Source organism: Protobothrops mucrosquamatus, unplaced genomic scaffold (genome assembly GCF_001527695.2).
Source record: "Protobothrops mucrosquamatus isolate PMUCROS unplaced genomic scaffold, P.Mucros_1.0 scaffold39, whole genome shotgun sequence".
In the NCBI taxonomy this organism is placed as follows: Eukaryota; Metazoa; Chordata; class Lepidosauria; order Squamata; family Viperidae; genus Protobothrops; species Protobothrops mucrosquamatus.
Genome location: NW_015386421.1, coordinates 841462 through 866427, shown reverse-complemented (window position 1 = coordinate 866427; position 24966 = coordinate 841462). Strand labels below are relative to the sequence as shown.

Here is a 24966-nt window from a genome sequence, read left to right as displayed (position 1 = left end):
AAGTACACATCATGGTAGAATTCAGCTATTCTCAACTGAGTTCTTACAATATGCTAAATAACAAACAAATGATTTTAAATGGATAAAGCTTGTTAAAGTTACCAATCATCAAATATAATTGATCCCTTTGGGATCATCAGATCTGGTAATTTACAACTATTATTTTAATACAGTATTGCAGCTGTGGCTGATGGTTAGATAACTACATAGAATGTGAGGTGTGGGATGGGAAAGAAAGATGATGATATTCATTTGTTGCTAAGCAGCCTGGTAGATTGCTTATTATTATGGCTATGAATCAGAGCCCAAAGAACTTCGTAATTAGTGGCTGAATTGATCTCTCCAGTCCTCTAACTGCTACACACCAAACTGGATAGCCATTATTATTTCTGTTCAAACCTTTATGATCTGTCTGGACAATGTTTTGATAATACCTCACACATCACTTTTATGTTAGAATTTTCCTACCTCAGCATTCTGGAGTGGAATGAGGACATGGGGGCAGCCACATCCAGATTACCATAGACTATTTTTCTGGAAGTGGACAAACTACCCCAAAAAGTTCAGATTAGGCATATGGTGTTGGGAGAAATGGAACATTCTGGGAATGGACCACAGTTTTATTTCATTTTTTTTTTCATTTTTCATTTTATTAAATTTATACCCCGCCCTTCTCCCGTAGGACTCAGGGCGGCTTACAGCCAGTTAAAAACAGTTCATACAATACAATAGAGGTTTTAAAAATCATTAAAAATAAATATATAATCGGCCGCTTCTACTAAAATTTGGCTAAAAACAATTTAAAATGCCCCTAGGCCAGTCCTGCCCGCTGGAACAACCAGGTCTTAAGGGCACGGCGGAAGGAGGGGAGATCCGGAATGACCCGGATCTCTGGGGGCAGCTCGTTCCAGAGGGTGGGTGCTCCGACAGAGAATGCATCCTAATCACAGGATGCATATTTCATAGACCTTTATTTTGGTTTTATTTACACAATGTAGTTAATACACAATGTGATTTATCATGTTATCATTGCATTTGGACTCATGTTGTGCAGTCAGTTGTGGTTTATTCAGTAAACTACGGGGTTAAGTAAATTATTGCTTAGAGTGATTGTATCTATGAATATGGCAATATTTCACATACTTCTTGGCATGTCTAGATGGACTTTGAAATGAATTCTGTTTATTGATTAATGTATCTTTTTCATTTTTGCTGTGATTGGCACTTTGCAATTTTTAAAATTTATATTAGTTAAACATTAAACACAAAAGATAAGGTAACATATTCTGTATTGTATTTTAAAAATAATTTATTTCCAGAGATAAATATTGCAACACAATTCATAAGAAGCTTCTTGCTGAATCAGAACAAAAGCATTTCAGCTTGCTTCCAACATTACTTTTTTCAACTCCTGTGCGTAGTTATTTGGAAATAAGAACCACTTAATGTCATATATCTTATATTTGTGTAAACACTTCAAGAATACACTATGAATCTTGTTCAGCCTCCTATCTTGTTTAATGTTAATCCATTTTTGTATGCTACTGCTGTTTTAGTAACAAGATTTTTCATCATATTTCCACCATTGACTGAATTTGTATGTATATGTTTATGGAAATACTGGCACATTCATAAAGGCAACTGGGATTTGGGTAGGTGTTATTTGTTTCTGAAATAATTTATTATTGTATTCTCAGTCTACCATCACAATTGCTCCATGCATTTGGCCCAAATCCGAAATGTAGAGAAGCAAATCCCAGTTTGCCTTTCACATGGTTATGCCTCAGTAGTGTTACAGTATATACCTGTTATGATCACAGCAAATGAGAGATGACCCAGGGGAAAGTAGAGTAGGAAAATAAGTTGAAGAACAAGTAAGGGGAAAAAATACTACAGGAAAAATAAGTACTTCAGAGTTTTTAATGCCTCACTGAACACTAAACTAATCCCACTGATACTAGAGTAAAATCTGGTTCAAGTATCATTCAATGCATAATTGTTGAATTGCATCATTTATAGAAAAATAAACCAGGCACCATATAAATACATGTTGAACAGCCCAATGCACACCTTCTGGAGACTGAGAAGTTCCATGAGGATGGGCTCCAGCGTGAGTCCAAAAGCTTGGAAGAATAAACCTCTGGTCCCAGTGACCGACTCAGAATGGATCCTATAGACTAGTATTTAGTGTGTATTCTGTATTCTGTCGCCCTGCCTATTTAACTTATATGCAGAGCACATCATGAGAAAGGCAGGGCTAGATGAATCAAAAGTTGGAATTAAGATTACCGGGAGAAATATCAACAACCTAAGATATGCAGATGATACCACTCTAATGGCAGAAAGTGAAGAGGAACTAAAGAACCTCTTGATGCAGATGAAGAAGGAGAGTGCAAAAGTTGGCTTGAAACTCAACATTAAGAAAACCAAGATCATGACATCTGGCCCTCTCAATTCCTGTCAAATAGATGGAGGGAAAATGGAGGTAGTGACAGGTTTTATCTTCCTGGGCTCCAAAATCACCACAGATGGAGACTGCAGCCAAGAAATTAAAAGACGCTTGCTCCTGGGGAGGAAAACTATGGCAAATTTAGACAGCATACTAAAAAGCAGAGACATCACCCTGCCAACAAAAGTACGTAGTCAAGGCCATGGTTTTCCCAATTGCAATGTATGGCTGTGAAAGCTGGACCGTAAGAAAGGCTGAGCGCAAAAGAAGTGAGGCCTTTGAACTATGGTGCTGGAGAAGATTCCTGTGAGTCCCTTGGACTGCAAGATGATCAAACTAGTCAGTCCTAGAGATCAACCCTGACTGCTTTTTAGAAGGTCAGATCCTGAAGTTGAAACTCAAGTACTTTGGCCACCTAATGAGAAGGAAGGACTCACTGGAGAAGAGCCTAATACTGGGAAAGATTGAGGGCAATAGAAGAAGGGACGACAGAGAATGAGGTGGCTGGATGGAGTCACTGAAGCAGTAGGTATGAGCTTAAATGGACTCCAGAAGATGGTAGAGGGCAGGAAGGCCTGGAGGAACGTCGTCCATGGGGTCGCAATGGGTCGGACACGACTTTGCAACTAACAACAACAACAAATTCAATTACTGTGATCAGTTTATAATTCATTAAATCATAAAAACATAGGAAATCAAATACTGTCAATTAATAATGGTTAAATTTATGTATTTATTTGATTTTTATCCCATTATTACTTTACAAATAACTCAAGGTGGTGAAGATACATAACACTCTTACCCCACAACAATAACCATGTGAGGTGGCTTGGGCTGAGAGAGAGTGACTGGCCCAAGATCACCCAGCTTTCATGCCTAAGGTGGGAATTTACCATAGCTAAACATATTATGCAATATGCTTCTGAACCTTTTTCTCATCATATGATGATCTGACTGAAAGTGTTTAATTCCAGTCCATTTCAACTCACCAATACCTAAGACCTGTATGTCCTTCACTGTGCTGAGCTTTCCCACGTCCACAGTTAACGTTCCCACCACAGAGGATAAAATAGAAACCTTTTAGACACCAGAAGTCAGATTGCTACATGTGAATCTGGCTACTATGGTTGTTAAACAACTTACAGTTTTGCATAGCATTTTAAATATTCAAGGTTAAATATAGTTGCCAGGTTGTGTGACTCCTGCTAGCACATCATGCAACCTAGGTTTGGTTATTTTAGTAAAATATGAGTCAAGTGAGATAAATTAGCACAATCCACTACTTTTATAGATAAAGATAGCATTACTGAGTTGACCAAACAAATTTCCTTGGGCCTTAATCTCAATTCTTTCAGATGTTTTACTATAAACCAGGGTAAGAATGCTGATGTGTAATGTCTATGAAGATTCTTAGTTGTCCAGATCATGGTTGTCCCAAAGGTGCTTTCTTTCAAAAGGCAACTGGACTTCCTTATTTTGCTGTAAGACATTTGGCTTCTCATCCAAGAAGCTTCTTCGGTTCTGACTGAATGGTGGAGAATGGAAGGATTCAGGTGACCCTGAGCGCACAAATAAACCTCCAAGTGACCTCAATTATTTTCAGAAAGAGGGCTAACAATCACACGACTGCAAAGAATATAAACACTAACTTGTGGAAAAAAAACACCTTTGGGCTGATGTGTAATGCAAATGTTCCTTTGTTTAGAAAAGGCCAATTCCTCATGACTTTGCATTTTTGTATATAGATTACACAACAAGGTTTCAGTAATATACGTGGAAGGATATCTAATTACTTAGCAACATTATAATTAACAATATTAGCAATATCTGATAACGGGCTCCAAAAGAACCATCTCGGAGGGAGTTTTTTTTTCCCCCAAACAGGAAAAAGCACAATACGCCGCCAGACTGCCTCGAATTCTATTCATTCATTTATCCTTCCATCACTCCGAATTGTAATCTGAATGCTCTCTAGAGTCTCTAGACAACCATTTCCCACACCGAGCGCTAAGGAGCAGCAAATCTGCAAAGTCACCCTGGCGCTGCATCTCGAAGCAACGGGCAGGAAGAGAGCGGGAAAAGGAGCCAACCGATAGGAGTATCGGCCTTGCGTCACGTCTATCGCGAGATTTCGGAGGGTATAAAATCATGTAAACCGCGGTTCTTCCTTTCTAGCTTGTACTGGTCGCGTTTTGTTGAGAGTCTCGTCTTGATTCGCTTTAGGTAACCGCAGCTGGGTGAGAGCCGGGGTGGCGGGAGGTTCGTTTGTAGCCGGGGCTGGATTTGTGGAACAGCTTCTCCCAAGCAAAGGGGGGGGGGGGGAGAAACGTAGTTTTCGGTGATATTTTATTGCATATTGGAGGAGCAGGGTGAGACTTTTTTATAATGAAATCAATGGGTTTAACTTCAATTGTTGAGAAGATTGGAAGATTTTTCTGGCTTTCTCGCAGCAGGTGCCTCCTGGCTTAACATGGGTGGAGGCGGAAGAGAAAAAAAAATAAATTGCGCGGCGTCTTAGGTTATTAAATTAAGTTGCACCACTAAAGGTTTTTGCACTTCTTGTAACGATGTTGCGGTTGAATCGGCTGGAGGTTACAATGAGCTATTTAAACAGGGAGACCGTTAAGACGAGTCTCCTTTGCAGAGACGCTCGGTGCTCTGGCTGGAAGCGGAGCACTCGGGCTTCTTAGAGTTTCTTGGGATTACTAGACATTGTGATCGATATGTGCTCCAGTTGAGACCCAGCGTGGTTTGTTTTAGTTCTAATCTAGCTTGTTTCACTTGCTGGGTATGTAACATTTAACAGGAGGTTAGCGCGATGTTCGAATTCGTTCGTGCTTTGCAGTTCATGGTAAAACGTGATAAAGGCTGCATTCTTTACAAACTGATTAGAGAGAAAATGTCATTGAGCTCCTTGGAATTTGAGAGATAAATTTGCAACAGCCGCCGGGTGGTGAAAGCAAACTCATAAACTAACTTCCTCTTCAAGGCTTTCAATTTTGGGTAATTGCGTAATGGAAAACGAAATCTATTCCCCCCAGAGTAAACCCATCTGAACTTGGATTGTTGAAAGATTGCCTTTAAGATTTTTTAAAAAACTTGCTGGCTTTAATATTCAGAATTGTTTCAGAATGTAATGGCTAGCTTGTACAAATGTATACAGTGAACTTTTTTTAAAAAAGCTGGCTATGCATTGGATTATGTCAAATTGTACACTTAATTTCCCAGGGTTTGGAATATTGGGAGTACTTGCATATATTACATACATTTTCTTTCCTGGCTGATATGGCCAGCACCTAGAATTATGGGGGTTCATTTTGGGTAAAGCTAATTTGCATTTAGTTGTGTTTTTTATATTTGGTACAGATTATGACTTGAATATATACATTTAATTGGTATTGTTAGGAGAATCTACAAATATTATTTGTCTACAATGTTTAGCTTTTGCTGGTTCTCAAAATCTGTGGTAAATAATATATGCCAGAAGTTTGTGCTTGATAAAATTGGGGATTGGAAAATCTATGGCTGCATAAATTTAGCAGAAGGTTGTACTGTATAAAGAACTTTAGGCCCACTATATGATTTAAAATTCAATTTTAGGAATTGAGCCAGCTAGAATATTTGCTGGTTTCCTAGGTCATAGTCTCATCCTAGCTGATGGTTGATAAATGTAGAAAAAAAATGCTGTCCTGTATTAAGAAAATCTGTATTAACAAAAGTATGTTGATCTGTAGTTTGGGTAATTGTTATAGGTCAGTAGTGGCGAACCTATGGCACGGGTGCCAGAGGTGGCGCTCAGAGCCCTCTCTGTGGGCACGCGTGCCGTCGCCCCAGTCCTAGGCCTTCAGCTGGGTTTTATAAAACCTTTTCACCGCCGTGTGCAAAAAAAAAAAAAAAAGGTTCAATCAGTCAATTTCAACTTCTCGTGGGAAAAAAAAAGATCTTGCAAAATTGGAATTGATTGATTGAACTTTTTAGTCCCACCCAGTCTGCCGTTACCACCGCAGCCACGCCCAGCCAATGGGCCGCACCCAGCCAATGGGCCACACCCACCCGGCACTCGACGATGCATAAGTGGGTTTTGGATTGCAGTTTGGGCACTCAGTCTCTAAAAGGTTCGCCATCACTGTTATAGGTGAATTCTAACATGAATGATTGTTTAAAGGCTTAAGATCATTTTTCTTTTTAGGCCATTAAATTTCAGTTTCTAAAATTTATGAAGTTCTGAATAGTTTGGCCAGCTGCACTATCAATCCTCTTTCAGGTGATGGCAAAATATTTCCTAATCATTTCTCTCTCTTAAGCTTCAATCAGAATGTCTTCAGGAAATGCTTTCATTGGGAAACCAGCCCCAGATTTCAAGGCCACAGCAGTAATGCCAGATGGGCAATTCAAAGATATTACACTTTCTGACTATAGAGGTAAGTCCAATAAAGCTTGTTGGATTGGAGGAGGTGGTGTTATGCAGATAAAAAGGAAAGGATCCTGGTCCCAAACCCAGGGTCTTTGCTTCTGAAATATTCTGTTTAAGATTACAAAAACAGTTTGAGCATCTCACAAGTGATTTATACCAAAATGCATTATGCATACGAATGGAACAACATTTAACTTATAAATGTTGTTCAGAAGATGGGAATAATTACATCTTCTGAACAGGATATATTATAAAATAGGATGGTATCTTGGAAATGGGTGAGGTGTCCACTTCAAGCCTAAATTAGCCAGCTGAATATATACAGTAGTACACAGTGTGCATATAAGTAACATGGAGGAAGTGGTGTGCTTCTCTCACCAGTCAAATCATGAGATAATTATAGCAATCAGTTGGTTCGTTTGTTTTACACACACACACACACTTTGTTATTAGCCTGATAAACGAAATGTTTGGAAACCAACCCACAAGCTTTACCTATAGGTATATATGTATATATTATTATTAATAATAATAATAATAATAATAATAATAATAATAATAATAATAATATTTTAGTCCAACCCCCTGCTCAGGCAGGAAATCCTATACCATTTCAGACAAATGGCTGTCCAGTCTCTTCTTAAAAACTTCCATATGCTCTCCAGATGAGTTGGCTCTCACAACTCTTAGCTAATAGGTTAGATGATTAAATATGGTTTACTTTATATCCTCTCTAGTGTAGTTGGTCTCAAAGCTGGATTTTAGGAGAGCATCTCTCAGAGTCAATTTCCTACTGCCTTTGGCAGAAAAAACACAATCCCAAAAGTAAAACAACCAGTTCTCCCTTTACTTGATGTTGTGGCAGCCCAGTGTTAAAATGCTATGTTGGTTATGACTCGGCCAAATGTTATTTGGCAATGGAGAAACAAGAACCTGATGTTTACAGGAATCTGACAGTTGAGGCTCGTTGAATAAATCCAGAGTAAGTTATTTGGCAACATTGTGGCCCTCAGCACATTATTGTAGAAATATGACTTTTGATTGTGTGTTTGGGGGGAGCACTATATTGATAGCACCTGCTTTAATTTGCCTTGGCCTTAAGTAGTTACTACAGCTGGTGGCCAACAGCTGAATTATGCTGGCAACTGATACTGTATTTCCCCAAATATAAGCCTGGATCTTATATTCATTTTGCTCCAAAAGACCCATTAGGGCTTATTTTCAGGTGATGTCTTATTTTTTTGCCCTTCAAGCAGCAGGCGGACAAAGAGGCCCACTGGACGTGCCACACATCCGCCTTCCCCCCCCCCCATGCCTCTGCCCCTGGCTAGTGCCACCAAGGCGAGGCAGGTGGTGGGGCGGAGGTGACGCCATGCCGCAGCCCCTGCACACTTGGCCTGCTAAATCTCACTTCGCTAAATTGATCACCCTGGCTAAAATTCACCCAACAAACTAGCCACCAATCCCCTTGCTTGCGGCAAAGCCAGATTGGAGGTCTCAGGTCGTTCCTTCCAGCCCATTTCAGAGCCAGTCCAAAAGCAAAGGGAATGGTTCTCACTCCACCCAGGCACTGTGGGGCTTCGTTTCCAAAGATGCTCTGCATAGGCTCCGAACAAACTAAGATCAGGGACTGAAAAAGCAGCAACTGGAGTGAAGGGCTATTCAAAGGAGAAGGAAGAAGGAGAACGTGGGAGAAGCCATTCCCGAACAGGCGAGGCAGGTGGTGGGGCGGGACTGGTGCCATGCCACAGCCCCTGCATGCTTGGCTCCCACCATCCAACCTCTTCCTCCTGCGAGCCCGGTGCCGCACCTGTGACAGCTCCAGCGAATGGGAAGGGCAGGGAGCCCTCCCCCATCCCCAAGAGGCAGCTGGGACTCCCCGCCCCGCCGAGCCCAGCCCCAGAGCTGCCCCACACAACCCAAGAGGGTCGGCGAAGCTCCTCCGGTAGATCAGGTCCTGGCGCCCACCCTGGTCCTGCCCCTCCTCCACCAGAGATCCCTGGATCCTCCCTAGCCCCACCTGGGCCCTCACAGTTGCCCCCCAATGTGAGTGACGAGCTGGCCATGCCCCTTGTTCCCTCCCTGGCAACCACAATTCTGGGGCTTATTTTGGGGGTAGAGCTTATATTACGAACATTCTGAAAAGTCATGCTAGGGCTTATTTTCTGGCTGGGTTTTATTTTCAGGGAAACACGGTAGGTATGTAGCATAATTGGTTAGTGAAGGAATAATACACTACCATTGTGCTAATATATCTGGTGTTTGATATTTTTGTGTTGAAACTTGCATGCTTTTAAAGATAGGTGCCTACTGTTTTATAGAGTTGTATATGAAGCACCCACAAATATGGCTGCTTAAGAAGAACTTTTGATAATTATATATCATTCTCAGTTGTATCAGTAAATCTGCAGAGATGCCATAAAATTGCTCTAATATTTGAATTCTGGAATATGGGATTTAGCACTAGGAATGTGCAAAGCATCCCATGCATGATTTTGGATGATCCATGGCTGACTTAAAATGCATGTGTTTGAAAGTTTTGGTTCATATTCTGAATGAAATGAGACTGTTTTGTTCTGGTTAATACATTCACATAGGGCAGAAATTGTTCAAGGGTAGTGAAAGTATAGGGGCAGAACAAAGAAGTTGAGTGACCACTGACTTTCATTTCAGTCACCACATGACAAATCCAAAATGGTTCTATCAGAACCTGTAGAATGCAATGGTTTGTTTTGGTTTCAGAACGCTTTCCATTTTGTGCACATCCATAATAATTATATCTTGCTGTAACCATATCAATTTGCGTATGAAAGAAATTCTTCCATGCTATTGACTTATCTTTTCAACTTTTTCCTAGGGAAATACATTGTACTCTTCTTCTATCCACTTGATTTCACCTTTGTCTGCCCAACTGAAATTATTTCATTCAGTGACCGTTCTGATGAATTTAAGAAAATAAATTGTGAGGTGATTGGTGCTTCCGTTGATTCTCATTTTTGCCATCTAGCCTGGTAAGAATCCTTGGGTTTGGGGCTTTCATACTGTCAAAGAACTTTTTCCTAGAAAATAGAAACCTTGTGTGTTTCTGTTCAAACCAAAACCTTTGAGGTTAGTGTGGTTTACCCTTGATGAACAGGTACAGGTTGAAAGATGGGTTCAAATGAAATGGAACAACTGCCCTGAAGTGATTTCATCAGCAAGCTTTATCTTTATATTTCTGATGACACTTTATGTACTAACCAATTCATTTGTAGTAGAGATGAAACCTAATTCCTCAACAACTTGAAAAATTGATAGCTGAAAAAGAAGTGAATCTCTAGATAACTGTCACAAACTTGCTTATGCGGAGCTTTAAAGATTTTTAGAGCCTGTTAAAGCTTAGAGACTAAATCAGCGGCTCCCAACCTTTTCTATACCCCACATCCCTAGAACGCTTCTGATATATTCTCGTACCGCTTACTTACAAAAGTTCAAAATAACGCCAACAAATTATGCATATACACTAAAATTTTGAAAACCCAAGTTTTCGCACCCCCTGGAGTGTGTGTCACCCCCGGTTGGGAACGCCTTGACTAAATGGAGCCATTTTTTTCTTCCATCTCACAGTAGCTCTTTTAATGCTAAGGAACTCTGAGTTTTTGTGGCAATTTATATTGCACAAGGACAGTTGGATTGCACCACCAAAACATTTTCCACTCTGTTCCTATAATGGGAACTGAGATTTGGTAATCTGGGAAAAACTCAATCTGAGGAGGATAGTTTTAGATCTCTGCCTCATTGCAATTGTTAAAGTTGCTAAAATACTTTATTTTTGCACATTTGTGCTTCAGTTGTGCTTGGTCATTTTAAAAGTATTTATTTGAAAAATCGTATACCAATTTTTTGAATTCTTTCTGGACTTTTCTTAAAGGATCAACACTCCAAAAAAACAGGGTGGACTAGGCAGTATGCGCATTCCTCTGGTTTCTGACACAAAACGTCTAATTGCTAAGGATTATGGTATACTAAAGGAAGATGAAGGCATTTCTTACAGGTAATGTAACAGTCTCCATTTGATTGGTATTCTTCAAGCAGATAACCTATTTCACCTTCAGATAATTTTTCTAAATTAAATTCACTCCCATTGAATTGTTAGTGTGTTAACAAGATCTTGTTGATCAATAGTTTGTGGTTTGAGCTATTAATGCTTATGTTTAAATGCAGTCATTATTTAGCATCTTTTCAAGCCTACATTTACTTAGTTGCAAAACCAATACATGTGAATCTGAGCATACATTATCAAGTTCAGATAGATCCTATTTAAAAAAAACCTTGCTTCCCTTTATAGGAAGAATTGGTTATGTAAGGAATGTACGGAATGTCTGTAAATAAGGAATATAAACTAATTCCTTATAATATGTGGAAACTTTGTTCAGAGTTTTACTTTTTCAGTAAGGAAAAAAAAATCAAAACTGGAAGACTTGAGTTGAAGTCTTTCCTTAGGCATGAAAGCTAGCCAGGTGACTTGAGGCTAGTCATTCTCTCAGGGTTATGTGAAAAATGGGAGGCAAGAGCATTAAATATGTACACCATCTTGAACTGATAAATAAAGGCAGGGCAAACATCTAATAAAACATGTTCTAATGTTTTTCATGGCTGGTTGAGTTATAGTGACGTTAGTGGGTTCAATATTGCCTTTGTTTGAAATTCTTTATACAACATGTGGAACTGGAATTTACTACTTTCAAACTCAGGAGGTTGGTCACCAATTTTGATTACTTTAAAAGGGAATTAAATAAATTCTCAGAGGATAAAGCTATGAATACCTCATCCTCTTTCAACCTAGTGAGTATATTTAAAAAAGCTACTGACAAGTGGTAATAGGGGAAAAAAAGTGACATTCTGATAACTTTAAAGTAACGTGTAAAGTATGTAAACTTGTCAAATGCTTGATAAATCTTAGATGTAAAGTTGATACTTTTTGTCTTCTATTCAGTGGTTGTCTTTGCCAGTTTGGGGGAACAAAGTGGAACGTCTATAATGCCTTCAGGGGTGCTTTCCGATGGCCAGGCAGGGGGTGGGCTGGATGGGAAGTATCAGCATTGGTTCAAACCTGCTAAGACTGAGTGGCTGTGAGTTTTAGGGTCCCCCATGTCCAGCTAATCACCATATCTAGTGATTTTCCATCTTTGGGGAGCCTTGCACATCTATATCTTATGTATCAGTTGTACCCTTTCTTTGATTGAGAGTACTGCTCAAAGTCACTCATGCCTTAGTCACCTCCCAAGTGACTATTCCAGTGTGCTGTAAATTGGACTGACCATGAAAAGCATTTGAAAGCATCTAGTTCAGAATTCAATAGCACTGAGTAAGTGTAGTGAGTGGTAATAGTGTTGTTGTGTAACCTGCACTACTCTCAGCAGACTTTCAGGTGCAATTCCGGGTGGTGGTTGTCACTCTTAAAAACCTACATGGCCTAGGGCCAGGTTACGTGCAGAACTGCCTATCCCTGTTATTTTCTGCCTGTGCTGCTAGATCTGGCAGGGTGGGCATGGAGGAGTCCCCCTAGTGAAAGAATGTTATCTAGTGGGATCTCAGAAATATGCTTGCTCTGTCATTGTGCCTGCCTTATATGGAGTAGCCTCACCCTATTCCATCCCTGGAGAGATAGATGGTGCTGATTCTTTTGGCTTTTAGGAAAGCTGTGAAGACTTGGCTTTTCTCCCAGGCACACTGGGGCCAGGATGTAAATAGTGCTGGCACAGGGTGGTTGATGGATGAATGTAAGCTTTATCGAGGCCTCAATGTTTGTTATTTTAAATAGTGTTTGTACTGTGTTTTTAATTGTTCACCGCCTTCTGGTGGGTGGACAGCTATACAAGTTTTGTTTGATAAATAATACTAGGCAAGTTTCATTTTCTCATCTATTATGTTTCTTATACTATACAAGCTAAAGAAGTCTGCAAGAAGCTAATGTTTCACACAGCATGTGCAGGAATAAGTGCCTTATATTTAATATTTGCTTTGACCTATATTCTTAAAAATTAATTTAGAGAAAATTGAATTGCTGTTTGCATAATCTCTAACTTTTTTATTGCTCTTTTCTATTTTAGGGGCCTCTTTATTATTGATGATAAGGGGATCTTGCGCCAGATCACAATCAATGATCTGCCCGTTGGTCGTTCAGTTGATGAGACACTCCGACTAGTTCAGGCATTTCAGTTTACAGACAAACATGGAGAAGGTGAGATAGTTTTACTTTTTAAAAATTTATTGGCTTCGTAACCCCAGTGGGCTCTAGCAGCATAGAAAATTAGGGAAATTTTATACAAAACTTTGTATATTTGCCAGCTTATATTGGTAAAGCAGGAAATGGAAGGTATTGGTTAGCCAGAACATGCACTCAGAGCCAGTTTGGTCTAGTGATTAGGATCAGGCTAGAAATTGAGGCACTGTGAGTTCTAGTCCTGCCTTAGGCATGAAGCCAGCTGGGTGACTTTGGGATAGCCATTTTCTCTAAGCTGTAGGAGAAAAGCAATGGGAAACTATTTCTGAAAAATTTTGCAAGGAAAACTCTGGTGACTTGTCCAGGCATTGTTCTTGAGAACTGGACATGATTGAAAAGAAGAAGAAAAAAGTACTATTAACATTTTGTCTACATAGCAAAAAATACAGTATTTTTAGAATTATGTAAATTATATACATATGAATACTTGAGAAATTTTAGCACTTTTTCCATACATTAAAAATAGATTTCAGCTGCCACTTGGATTGTATTTTTATGATTAAGATGAAAGCTGATACTGGTGGGTGCATAAAAATGAGCCTTGTTCACAAAAGATTTACTCATTTGTGGTACAGGTTTTAGGCTGACTTGCACAGACAGCAGTTGGTAAAGTGACAGTTTCTTTCAATGAAAAACAAAATCTTTAAAGGTTGAGGATAAGTTTATTCACCATTGTAAAAATATGTTGGAGTTACATTCTCTAAAATCAGTGCAAACAGAGTTTAGTGGCACAGAGTGCCACATGTGATTTACATAATAAATGAAATAAATTTATTATCAGAATTATCAGCTTAGTGTCTGTTTTCCATGTCTCTTGGAGAAAGCTCAAGTATTTTATTCTGAATATTTTTAAGCAACAGTGTTTAGGGCTTATTAGAATTTGATCTTTCCCATCTCGAAATATCAGAAGCCCATGTTGCTGATTTTCAGCAGATGTGATGAGATCTGGTATTGCACATGTTCCCAGTTTATGACAAAGTGTAATGTATGATGAACTCAGGTGGTTGTGGCTTATTCAGTAACATAATTCTAAATTCTATCATACTAAATAATGTTATGATACTAATGATATACAGTCTTGTATTGCTAAAAATGTTTTCTAATTGAGAATATGAAAGTTGCAGTTTATGGCCATAATAACTCTTTTGGCCCAAATAACCCTATACAACAGGGTTTTTCCAACTAATACAATTCTAGTCCTGTACAATTCTTGTTTTCTGCTAGGTTGGGGGTATTGATCTAGTTATGAACATGCAACTCTGTTTTTTTATATATATATATGACCCAATAACGAACTTCAAATATATTTTTAGTGTGCCCAGCTGGCTGGCAGCCTGGAAGTGACACTATCAAGCCAGATGTCAAGCAGAGTAAAGAGTATTTCTCCAAACAGAAATAAATGTTGTATGTTGTGTTTTGTACAAAAAAAGTGTACTGTAACATATGGCAGAGCAATCTTTGCCATTTCTTATTTAAAGAGTAGCCGTGTTGTGAACAGTCTTTTATTTTGGATCGTGTGGATCTGAATAAGTGGATTACAGATTGACATATTTTGACTAATTATTTAGCCTATTCACCTCAGCCAAAGTATAGAATTTGCTCCTTGTACTCATGCACATAGCTGACAATTGTTAGCATAGTAATGACTCCTTCCGGTACATGTGGAACAAATGGCTTTTCTTGTATTTTGTACTGTTATTAAACTTCTATGAAAAACTTGAAAAATGTATCAATTATTCTCAAAATAGAAACACGTGAACAATCCTAATAATAACATAGTAGCCCTTGTAACTTTGAACTTGCAGTGGCATTGAAAATAGTTGCAACCAGTCCTTAAAGTTGAGACAGTTGCATCTATCCAAAGTCAGATGATCATGAGTCAAGTGCTTGCCCATTTACAATGATTGTAGCATCCTGCAATCACGACTGCCTTTTGTGCCCTTCACAGCTTGTGTCTGACAAGCAAAGTCAATGGGAAAGCCTGCAGGAAATTGTAAGAGTATCTCACTTGATAACTACAGCTGAAATTTGATACAGGTAGGCATGATCATGTGATGTCACATTTATTGTGCTGCTTAGCAACAAAGTTGCCAGTCCCTCTGTTGCTACTGGTGAGGATTGCTTGTATGAGTGATACACTGTTTTAAGATGCACTGTTCTTGCCAATGGACGGGAACAATGCTTTAGTAATCAATATGTGAATATCAGAGTACTGCCTAGACCTGTCCTTTTGTTTCTCATTCAGTCATCTACCAACTATTGTCACCTTCAAGCTAATATCATTTCAAAGATTAATTTATGTGCACCATTTGATTAAATTTCCATGATTTTCTCAAAGTGTTTTCTGTATACATGAAATACACTGAACTAATTGTAGGTTTGATTACATTGTGTACAACTGTGTCTCATTTGTGTCCAGTGTGCTGCAAGTATGAATTGGGCCTTAAGACCTCTTTTAATCAGTGTTATATTAACTATTCTATCATTAGCATTTTCCTCCAACCATATAATCTAGTCAATAACAATAGCACTTAGATTTATTTACCTCTTCATAGTGCCTTACTGCGCTCTCTAAGGCGTTTACAGATCATATTCCCTCCCTCCCCCAACAATTTGGGTCCTTATTTTACCAACCTCGGAAGAATGGAAGGCTGAGTCAACCCTGAGCCAGTGAGAATCGAACTGCCAGCAGTTGGCAGAATTAGCCTGCAATACTGCCCTCTAAGCACTGTGCCACCACGGCTCCTATCCACGGAATAGGCATCAATTGTATTTTGGATTTTTTTAAAAAAAAATATCACAATATGTTACTACCATAATCTTAATATCTTGTCAAGCCCCTGAATACAAAAAAGATGCTCAGGTGTTAATATCAACACTGGATTATCCTGTCTTCAAAAGAGCTTTGAATAAGCATGTGCAATAATACCAGAATTTTTTTAAGAACCTGCAAATGGTTTCAAAAAATATAATAAAGGCTATCTTGTACTTCAAAATAAAGATGATAAAGGCTAATTTTGTCTACTATAGCAGATTTTGATGTAATACAATTAGAGCAAAATGAACAAGCTTGGATTTATTTTGGGTGTCAAAGCAGTTACTTTTTATTTGAGGTTATAACTGACCATGTGAAGTGCAGCAGATTGCAATTTCACTTTAAGGCAATCAACATTTCCCTGCTCTACAGCCAAAATAAATGCAGCACTGGCATGTACAGTATTTGCATTTTTAGTGTGATATAATTTCAGACCATAAAAATTAAATTTCATTTCCATTATTGGAGCTTACCTGAGAACATTTATAGGGAAGAACGGAAATGAGCTATACGTGAAGGGAGAATTCAGCATTGTTTTCTCTTGCTTTTTAAAGTTTTCCCTATTTTCATTAATACATAGTTGAGTAATTAAATTTAAGTAAGCAAGTCTGTTACCATCCCATTTGTTCAACTCCAGGGCAGTGAAAAAAAAATCAAGAAAATAAACTGGAAGAAAAATCTGTGTGCCACTGATTCACCACACTAAGCCATAATATGGTTTGTATGGTTCTAACACTGAATAAACTCAGCTATTTGTGACTCAGCTACTGTAATAAACTATGCCTTTTGGCAATGTGGGAACCCAGCTACACATGCCTGATTAAAAAATCAGTATTAATACAAAGTGATTTAGTGTAATGTTTGAAGCCAGTTATTCATATCAGAGGAACTTTTTTAAAAAATGTACAGTTCGCTTCATTGGATGCTTGATACATGACTTAATGATTGTCTAGACCAGGGGTCTTCGAACTTGGCCCTTTTATGACTTGTGGACTTCAACTCCCAGAATTCCTCAGCAAGGCACACTTCTTTCCAAATGCAGTGGACTACAAAATTCCACAGAAAGTCTGACTACCTTAAGCAAAACAAAAGCAGCAGCTACCTCCCTTGAACCACTCTTTATAACTTTGTGTCTCAGTAGGATCAAAGTATTCTTACTGCTCACCTGGCCTGGTTGGCTGTCACTAAGGGTCCCTTGTCACAAAGGATGCTACTTGTTAATCTGAGTGGAGGGGAGGAAGGCAGCATTGGAACAATTCTATGCTTTATCTCAGGCAGCAAAGGAAAGCCCGGGAAAAAGAAACCGAAAGTAAATCACATCTTCCAAGTTAATTGGAAGATGTGAACCATGACCCCAAAATAGGGGAGGGAAAAATGCCTGGAATGTATGTGCAACGGAAAAGAATCTCAGATCTAAGCATTTCCACCATGCCATACTGACATCTCTGTAACCTTAATAAATGCTTTTAGGATAAAAATATGCCTGAAAGTCCTTTTAAGTGTTTCATTAATCAGACACATGACACATGCATCAGTTAAGCTATTCCCTGCAGCCCCAAGGCAAGAGGGTTCCTTAGTGCTGAAGTAATAATAATAATAATAATAATAATAAATAATAATAATAATAAATAATAATAATAATAATAATAATAATAATAATAATAATAATAATAAAAGTTGGAAGGGACCTTGGAGGTTATCTAGTCCAACCCCCTGCTCAGGCAGGAAACCCTATACCATTTCAGACAAATGGCTGTCCAGTTTCTTCTTAAAAACTTCCAGTGTTGGTGCATTCACCGCTTCTGGAGGCAGGTTGTTCCACTGGTTAATTGTTCTCACTGTCAGGAAGTTTCTCCTTAGTTTTAGGTTGCTTCTCTCCTTGATTAGTTTCCATTCATTGCTTCTTGTCTTGCCTTCAGGCGCCTTGGAAAATAGCTTGACTCCCTCTTCTTTGTGGCAGCCCCTGAGATATTGGAACACTGCTATCATGTCCCCCCTCGTCCTTCTCTTCATTAAACTAGACATACCCAATTCCAGCAGCCTTTCCTTATATGCTTTAGCCTCCAGTCCCCTAATCATCTTTGTTGCTCTTCTCTGTACTCTTTCTAAAGTGTTAGAGATTAGGAAAACAGAGATTAGGAAAACAGTTCCTCCAAGGTAGAAGCCAATCCTGTCTTCTATCTCAATTGTTAGAGATATGGGTCCTCAGGGTAAGATATTCTGCTGATAAAAATAGAAATTCCTCTAGGACAGACTTAACATCACATATTTGTTCTGCAGAGAGGTGACTGACTACTACTCTCAGGTTAATTTCTTTCCTAAGTTGTGAATATAAGCACATCATGTTAGTACATAAACCATGGTTTATAACCCCTGTGACTAAGACAAAATCACATATACTAATTTCCTGCTACAAGACTCTGCATGCTGCTGAAGCAGGCAAGATTCTAAGGCCACAAACACTTCTTGGCTGCTTGTTGATCTTGGACCTGGAAAGTATGTTGAGTTAAACCACACTTTGAAGAGTTCCAAGTTGAATTAATGAAGCTAGGGGATTAAATACTGTTCAGAGTTTTCTTCTGTTGGAATAGTTTATAAACCTTGTAAAGAAATAAAGGGTTTAAATGATTTTTTAACACAAATGCTATGTGTGTTTAACTTGTAAAAGAAAAGACTACGGGAATATAAGATAGTGATCTACAAATATTTAAAAAGATGTCATATGCAGAGGAAGGGGAATTTGTCTTGTTGAAATAGAGCAGAACAAAGTCTTAGCATTTGGTCTGCTTAATTGCAGATTCTGCTTATTTTTACTATGCTTGTCTAGTTCCCATAGTGAATTATTAGTGCATACAAATGCAATGAGAGGGCTGTTCTTCAGCTGGGTTTTCACAGAGCCTGATGCTATTTTTGGTGAGAGGGTGATTGACCCAAGGCCTAAGAGAGGTCTAGAACCTGTATCCTGATTCCTAGTCCGGCACCTTAATTACTACACCACACAGACTCCTTACAATAGACTAAGATCTAAGAGCTTAAAATTAAAAAGGAGACTCAAGCTGGATAGTAGGAAGAATTTCTTCATGGTAAGAATTTTTAAGAAATAGAACAGTTAGCCTAGAACAGTATTAGATTCCTCCTTGCTGGCAATATTCAAATGGGGAGAGAACATCCATTATTATTTGTTAACCACTATATTACGACTTGAGAGCCATTTAATTGTCATGATTAAGGCATCAGGCTAGAAATGGGAGACCATGAGTTCTAGTCTCACCTTGGTAATGAAGTCAACTGGACTGTTTCTAATACTGCTACACAACCAAACTAGTAAACAGCAGAATAAGTTTCCAGCACATAGAGAAAAATCCAGACATTGTCATGTTTAGACAATTTGTGATCACTAGGATAGCACTTAAGCATGTTTAAATGAAATACAATAGATACAAACAGAACTACTTTGGAATTCCTATCTGGATCTATCTGCCATACACCCAAGTCAGGTCCTTTAAGCTTAGCATTATGTACACGAGCAATTTTTTTTTTGTTTTCAGCAGGAACTTGTTGCCAGCTTTGTCTGGTAATGCTCAGACCTTCCACATGGAAATCACTGCTAGCCCCAAGCAGACAGCATCCTTCTGTAGCTATAGCACATTTTAACTATGAGCTGAAACGTCAAGGCTTCCTACCTTCAAGTACAATGGTACCAGGACTTCCCCCTCCCCAAGTTTGCTATTTATAAATTGAGCCAGATGAAATGCTGATTTAAAATTAAATTTGTTATACCCCAATTGCTCTCTTAATGACATTCTTGGCTTTTAGCCAATATCTAAGCCTGCATAGCCATCCCCTTGTTATAAACTCTGCCTCTGAATGTGCAGCAGTGTTAGGAGCCCTACTTGAAATAGTTTTCTTAGGAAGCCAGCTTGAACATTCTCCGGTTTTTCATAGTTGAGACCTGGATTTAACTGCACTACATAGAGCAGCTGTGAAAAGGTCTTGGCTTCAAAGCAGCTGGAATATTTGGGGTTCTTCTAGAGCAAAAGAGAGAGTGGACTGCTACTGAGCTCCTCTGAGCATGCAAAGAAACCCGAGAGATGTGAGTAAGTTGTTTCCCTGAATAATGCAGCACAACCCTCAGATATGTCAAGAAGAGATTTGTTCAATTATGTGTCCTTTGAAGGCCCAGTGAAAACTATGTTTTCACATCTATATAAATAAAAATGTAAATGTTCGTTTGTTCAAAATCTTAAATCTCTGAAAGTTCTTCACCGATTGCTTAGAAATTTTGACACAATGTTGCATTCAAATACACGCGTGTTTTTATATACCTACTATTATATAGATGTCACACCTGTGACAGGTAAAAACATTTAACTTGTCTGAGCCACAGCAACGCGTGGCTGGGTACAGCTAGTAGTTAATATGTAAAGAGAGTTCTCTACAGAAATGGATCAATGATTTTATGGCTCTTCTGATACCTACTGGTCTCTGTGACAGTAGCTCAGCTACTGTGTAAAGCAGTAGGTCTATTAGTCAATTTTGAGGGCGTAAAACTCTTCCTTGCTAATGGCATTTACCACTACATTAGTATAGTAATTAAAAAATACTGGGGGCAAAATGCATCCTTGTTTAACTTCTTTACTAGCTGGTGCTGTATTTGAGAAATGCTGAGAGATGGTACATCTCACCCTCAAACTGGTGTACTTACAAAGTATGTACAATAGGGTCGATAACTATCTGTTGCAGATGCTCTGATGTTTTTTCCCAGTTGCTCTAGAGGTAAGAGTCAAAAGTTTTCCTGAGATCTACAAACAAAACCAAAAGAGCTGACATAGGTAACTGAGAACATGTAGCCCTTCATTTTCAACCATAATGGAGCCTGTCCATTCTGGTTGTACGTTGTGACAGTTATAAAGTGGGTCACCCATGTGACTGACCTAATTTTGTGATCAGTTTTGTGGTGGTTGTTAAAACAATGCCTGGTTTTGCTGAACATCAGAAGTAAATACTGGTTTTCAGCAAAAATATCATAAAATGAAGTCATGTGACCATGAGAGGGTGCAAACAGGCATAAAGGTAGGCTGGTTGATGAATGCTCAAAATGTGGTCATGTGATCATGGGAGGAGTGTCCTGGCAGTTGTAACTTCAACACTGGATCATATGTATTCCCTGGGGAGGTTCATGATAATTTAAGCCAGGCATGTCAAACTCGCGACGTCACATGACATCGCGCAACGTATCAGGCCGATTTTGCCATTGCCGGCAATAGGGTGGGCACAGCTTCCACGTGATGCAGCCGGCCCGCGGGACAGCAGTTTGACATCCCTGATTTAAGCTAAGCAAATGATCATAAGTTGAGGTCTATCTGTCTATTTTTCAATGAAATGGGATAGTATTATTCCTTAATTGAACACAAAGAAAACTCCCTGAAACCTTGCCTGTTGAAATCTTCTTTGTTCCTTGACTAAGAACTTATTTCCTTCCAGCCATTCTAATGGGGTTCCAATAAAGTTGTCTAGCTAGATTTTACATATTGTATTACGTTAAACAGCCTCATTGGGCATATGGCTAGTCCTCGACTTATGACCACAACTGAGCCCAAAATTTGCTAAGTGAGAAATGTATTGAGTTTTGCCCCATTTTACAACTCTTGCCACGTATCTTAACTGAATCACTGTCAACATTGTGACAATTAAGAAACTGCAACCATTTTATCTTTTGCTTTTACTGTGCTTTTTCTGCCGTTTGACATATTTAGATGTAGAAAGGGGGAGGAGGGGAATGCTCCAGTGTTTTCAGTTAGCCATAACAATTGCAGCTGTGTGTGTGAACTCAAGGTCAATGTTAGATAAAGTTTTGGCAGGTTGAGAAGTTGGGAGGAGAGCCCACATTTTAGACTAATTGGTGAATGTGATTTATGACAGTCTTTCTGGGGTGGGAATTACAACTTGTTACTTTGTATCTGGGGGAGGGAATTTCAGTCTTGGGTTCAACTATTTAAGTGTAGATACTTTGTTTCTTGAATAAAATGTTCTTTAAGGAAGAAATCTTTGCCTTGAAGTTCTTTTAATTGGTTCCATCTATCAGAACCATGACAATCACTGCAGTTGTTAAGTTAGTAACATGTCTGTTAAGTGAATCTGGCTTCCCCATTGATTTTGCTTGTCAAAAGGTTGCAAAAGGTGATCACATGATCTTGGGACACTAGCAACGATCATAAATATGAACCATTTGCTAAGCGTCTGAATTTTGAGTCACATGATCAAAATGCATGGGGATACTGCAAAGGTCACAACTGTGAAAAAGGGTCATTTTTCTGTTGTAACTTTGAATGGTGACTAAATGAACTGTTGTAAGTCAAGTACTACCTGTATTTCCCTGCCCTGAAGTCTACAAGGCACTGATAACTTTCATAACGGGGAAGCCAGATTCACTTACCAACTGTGTTACTAACTTAACATCATCAAACAGCAACATCTGCCTATGGGGGGGGGAGTCAAAAACAGCAAGAAGGTGGCTGGAGACTTCCGGTGGCAGGCGATTTCGTCGGTCGCAGCTGTTTGCTGCCTCCCGCCTGTTTTGCGTAAAAGCCGGTTTGACAGCCAGCATCAGCTGTCAAACGGCTTGATACCTTTCCCCTGGGCATAAGGGGATAGGTGAGCTGCCCGGGGTAGGAGTTGAGTTCCCGAGTCGTCCTATATGGACGATGTAGGNCCCTTTCTTCCTGTTCTTTGCTATACTCACCCCGTTGTTTCTCTATCTGAACTCCTTGATGTCTAGTTCCTCTTTCCCCTCTCAGCCTTTCTTCTTCTTGCTGTCCAAAGTAGTGATCATAAAAAAGCTCTGCTTTCTCTAATGTGTCTAGTCTGTGTCTCTGTTCTTGCCAGTTTACCATTATTCCTTCTGGTATTAATCATCGAAAATTTATCCCTTTTTCAATTAAGACTTTTGTCAAAAATTGATACTCCTTTCTAAAGTCTCTCACTCTTCTTGGAATCTGCTTTAATATCACTATCTCTCTTCCTTTATATTTTATTGTGACATTTCTCAGTTTCTGTAATATATCTGCCCTTAATGCTTTTTTAGTAAACCTTATGTGGACCTCTCTAGGAAGCTTATTTCTCGTTGCATATCTAGTATGTATTCTAAATATCTCATCTATATCATTAATTATCTTTTCCTTGCTTTCCTCCAGTGCTTCTGCTAATATTTCCGCCATCACGTCTGCTAAATTCTCTCCCTTTTCTTCTTTGACATTTTGGAATCTTAAGTAATAATCAGCTCTATCCATCTCTAGAGAGATAATCGTTTTTTGCTGGTTCCTATCTGTTAATGTCAGTCGATTGTCCATCTCCTCTACTCTCTTATCCATTAATTCAATTTTCCCTTCCACTTGTTGCAGTCTTTGTTCACTTTTCCCCATCAATTCTTTGACCTCTTTTAATTCCTCTTCTAATTTACCTAACCCTTCCTTGAAGTCTGTATATAATGCCTGTATCATATTTTTCAGTTCCATATTAAATTTATCTTGTTGTATTGTAGAGCCCAGTGTTTTCTGCACCACCGGACTCTGTAGTGTTGAGGGGGCTGTTGTTAGGTGTGTTGTGATCTTCTTCATCTTATCCAATGATTTATAATCCAAATATCAGTGTGCTATTATAATCACAATATGTTCCAAGAAGAGAAGGAAAGAAACAAAAATAGGAGAAAAATCCCACCTCAAAAGTCCAAGGGCAGGAAAAAGTACAATTTACACTTCTTTATTTCAGGCTCTTCATGTTTTAATCTGAAAAAAAGGAGGAGATTGAAAATAAAACCTCCACCGTTCTCCAAAACAAGAAACAGTTTCTGTGTTAAATGCAATTAATGTCTCACTTCTTATCAGTGAGCCCAGCAGATGTTGTTCAAGGTCACTTAGTCTTCTGCTTTAGAAGAAGGAAGCTGAAGAAAAAGAAGGAACTCACTTCTTCCGGTGGCTCGGCAGCTGCCAAAGGGGGTTGTTTTGACAGCCTCCCATTCAGGACTGCATAAAAAGCGCTAAAACAGCGTTTATCAGCTGTTGGGCGCTTTGAAACTTCTCTCCGGGCAAAGGAGAGAAGGAGAGCTTGCTCGTGAGTAGGAGTCGAGTTCCCTAGCCTCCCTGGGTGTTCCCAGTGAGGTGAAGGTGAGAACTCCTCCGGAGCTCAGAGCTTCTCCGCACATCGGGACGTCTTCGCTGCAAGCGAAGCCAGACGACGTCTCCACTTCTGATTTTTTTTTTGAATTAAATTGTGAGTATTTTTCACAGACGGAGCTAACTAGGAAGTTTGGATCTTTTATAAAGAACTTAAAACTCTGACTCAGACTTTTAAGCATTCTTCTCAAGGATTGAAAATCGAAAGTTATTTTTTGGAGAAAAAAAAAATGGCTGCGGGAGACTTCCGGTGGCAGGCGATTTCGTCGGTCGCAGCTGTTTGCTGCCTCCCGCCTGTTTTGCGTAAAAGCCGGTTTGACAGCCAGCATCAGCTGTCAAACGGCTTGATACCTTTCCCCTGGGCATAAGGAGATAGGTGAGCTGCCCGGGGTAGGAGTTGAGTTCCCGAGTCGTCCTATATGGACGATGTAGGCGAGAACTCCTCCGGAGCCCCGAGGATTCTCCGCGATCCAGGACGCCTTCGCTTCGGCGAAGCTAGAAGCCGCCACCACCGCTGCAACTTGAAGTTAATTGTGTGTTTTACTTGTAAGCAGACGAACCAACTTTGGAAGCTTGCTTTTTATTTTGGACTTTACTTTAACTTCTATAACAAGTTTCTCCCCGTACGTGTGGTGGAATGAGGAAAAGTGAAACTAAAATGGCGATGGATTGATACTTTTCAGCAAGAAGTGAAAGTGATTTCCGGTTTGAAATTTTTGCTACTTTGAATCTGTGTATTATTTGTTTTGGCTGAACTGCTCAAACTTACTGCTAATATGGTCCTGAGAAAAATTGTGCCTTTAACTTTGAGACCGTTTACATCCCTGATGCCTCAGACATCTCAACTAACCT

General features: G+C 39.2%; 1 protein-coding gene across 2 annotated transcripts; it reads left to right on the top strand.

Annotated features, from left to right (window-relative positions):
* Positions 1-4593: 4593 nt before the first annotated feature.
* On the top strand, positions 4594-14853 carry PRDX1 (peroxiredoxin 1). 2 transcript variants are annotated; one of them, XM_015811334.1, is made up of 6 exons: positions 4594-4672; positions 6754-6870; positions 9721-9874; positions 10774-10896; positions 12956-13086; positions 14442-14853. In XM_015811334.1, the coding sequence occupies exons 2-6, from the start codon at positions 6765-6767 to the stop codon at positions 14525-14527; spliced, it is 600 nt and encodes a 199-aa protein (XP_015666820.1). In that variant the 5' UTR covers positions 4594-4672; positions 6754-6764; the 3' UTR covers positions 14528-14853. The 2 variants fall into 2 exon arrangements, with proteins under 2 accessions (XP_015666820.1, XP_015666821.1); XM_015811335.1 differs by lacking the exon at positions 4594-4672 and adding an exon at positions 4812-4818.
* The last annotated feature ends 10113 nt before the right edge of the window (positions 14854-24966 follow it).

Bases quoted from the DNA above. Each gene is read 5' to 3' on its own strand.
- PRDX1 (XM_015811334.1), top strand. From the start codon at position 6,765: ATGTCTTCAGGAAATGCTTTCATTGGGAAACCAGCCCCAGATTTCAAG. The intron at 6,871-9,720 runs GTAAGTCCAATA...ACTTTTTCCTAG, and splicing joins TACACTTTCTGACTATAGAG to GGAAATACATTGTACTCTTC. The intron at 9,875-10,773 runs GTAAGAATCCTT...CTTTTCTTAAAG, and splicing joins CATTTTTGCCATCTAGCCTG to GATCAACACTCCAAAAAAAC.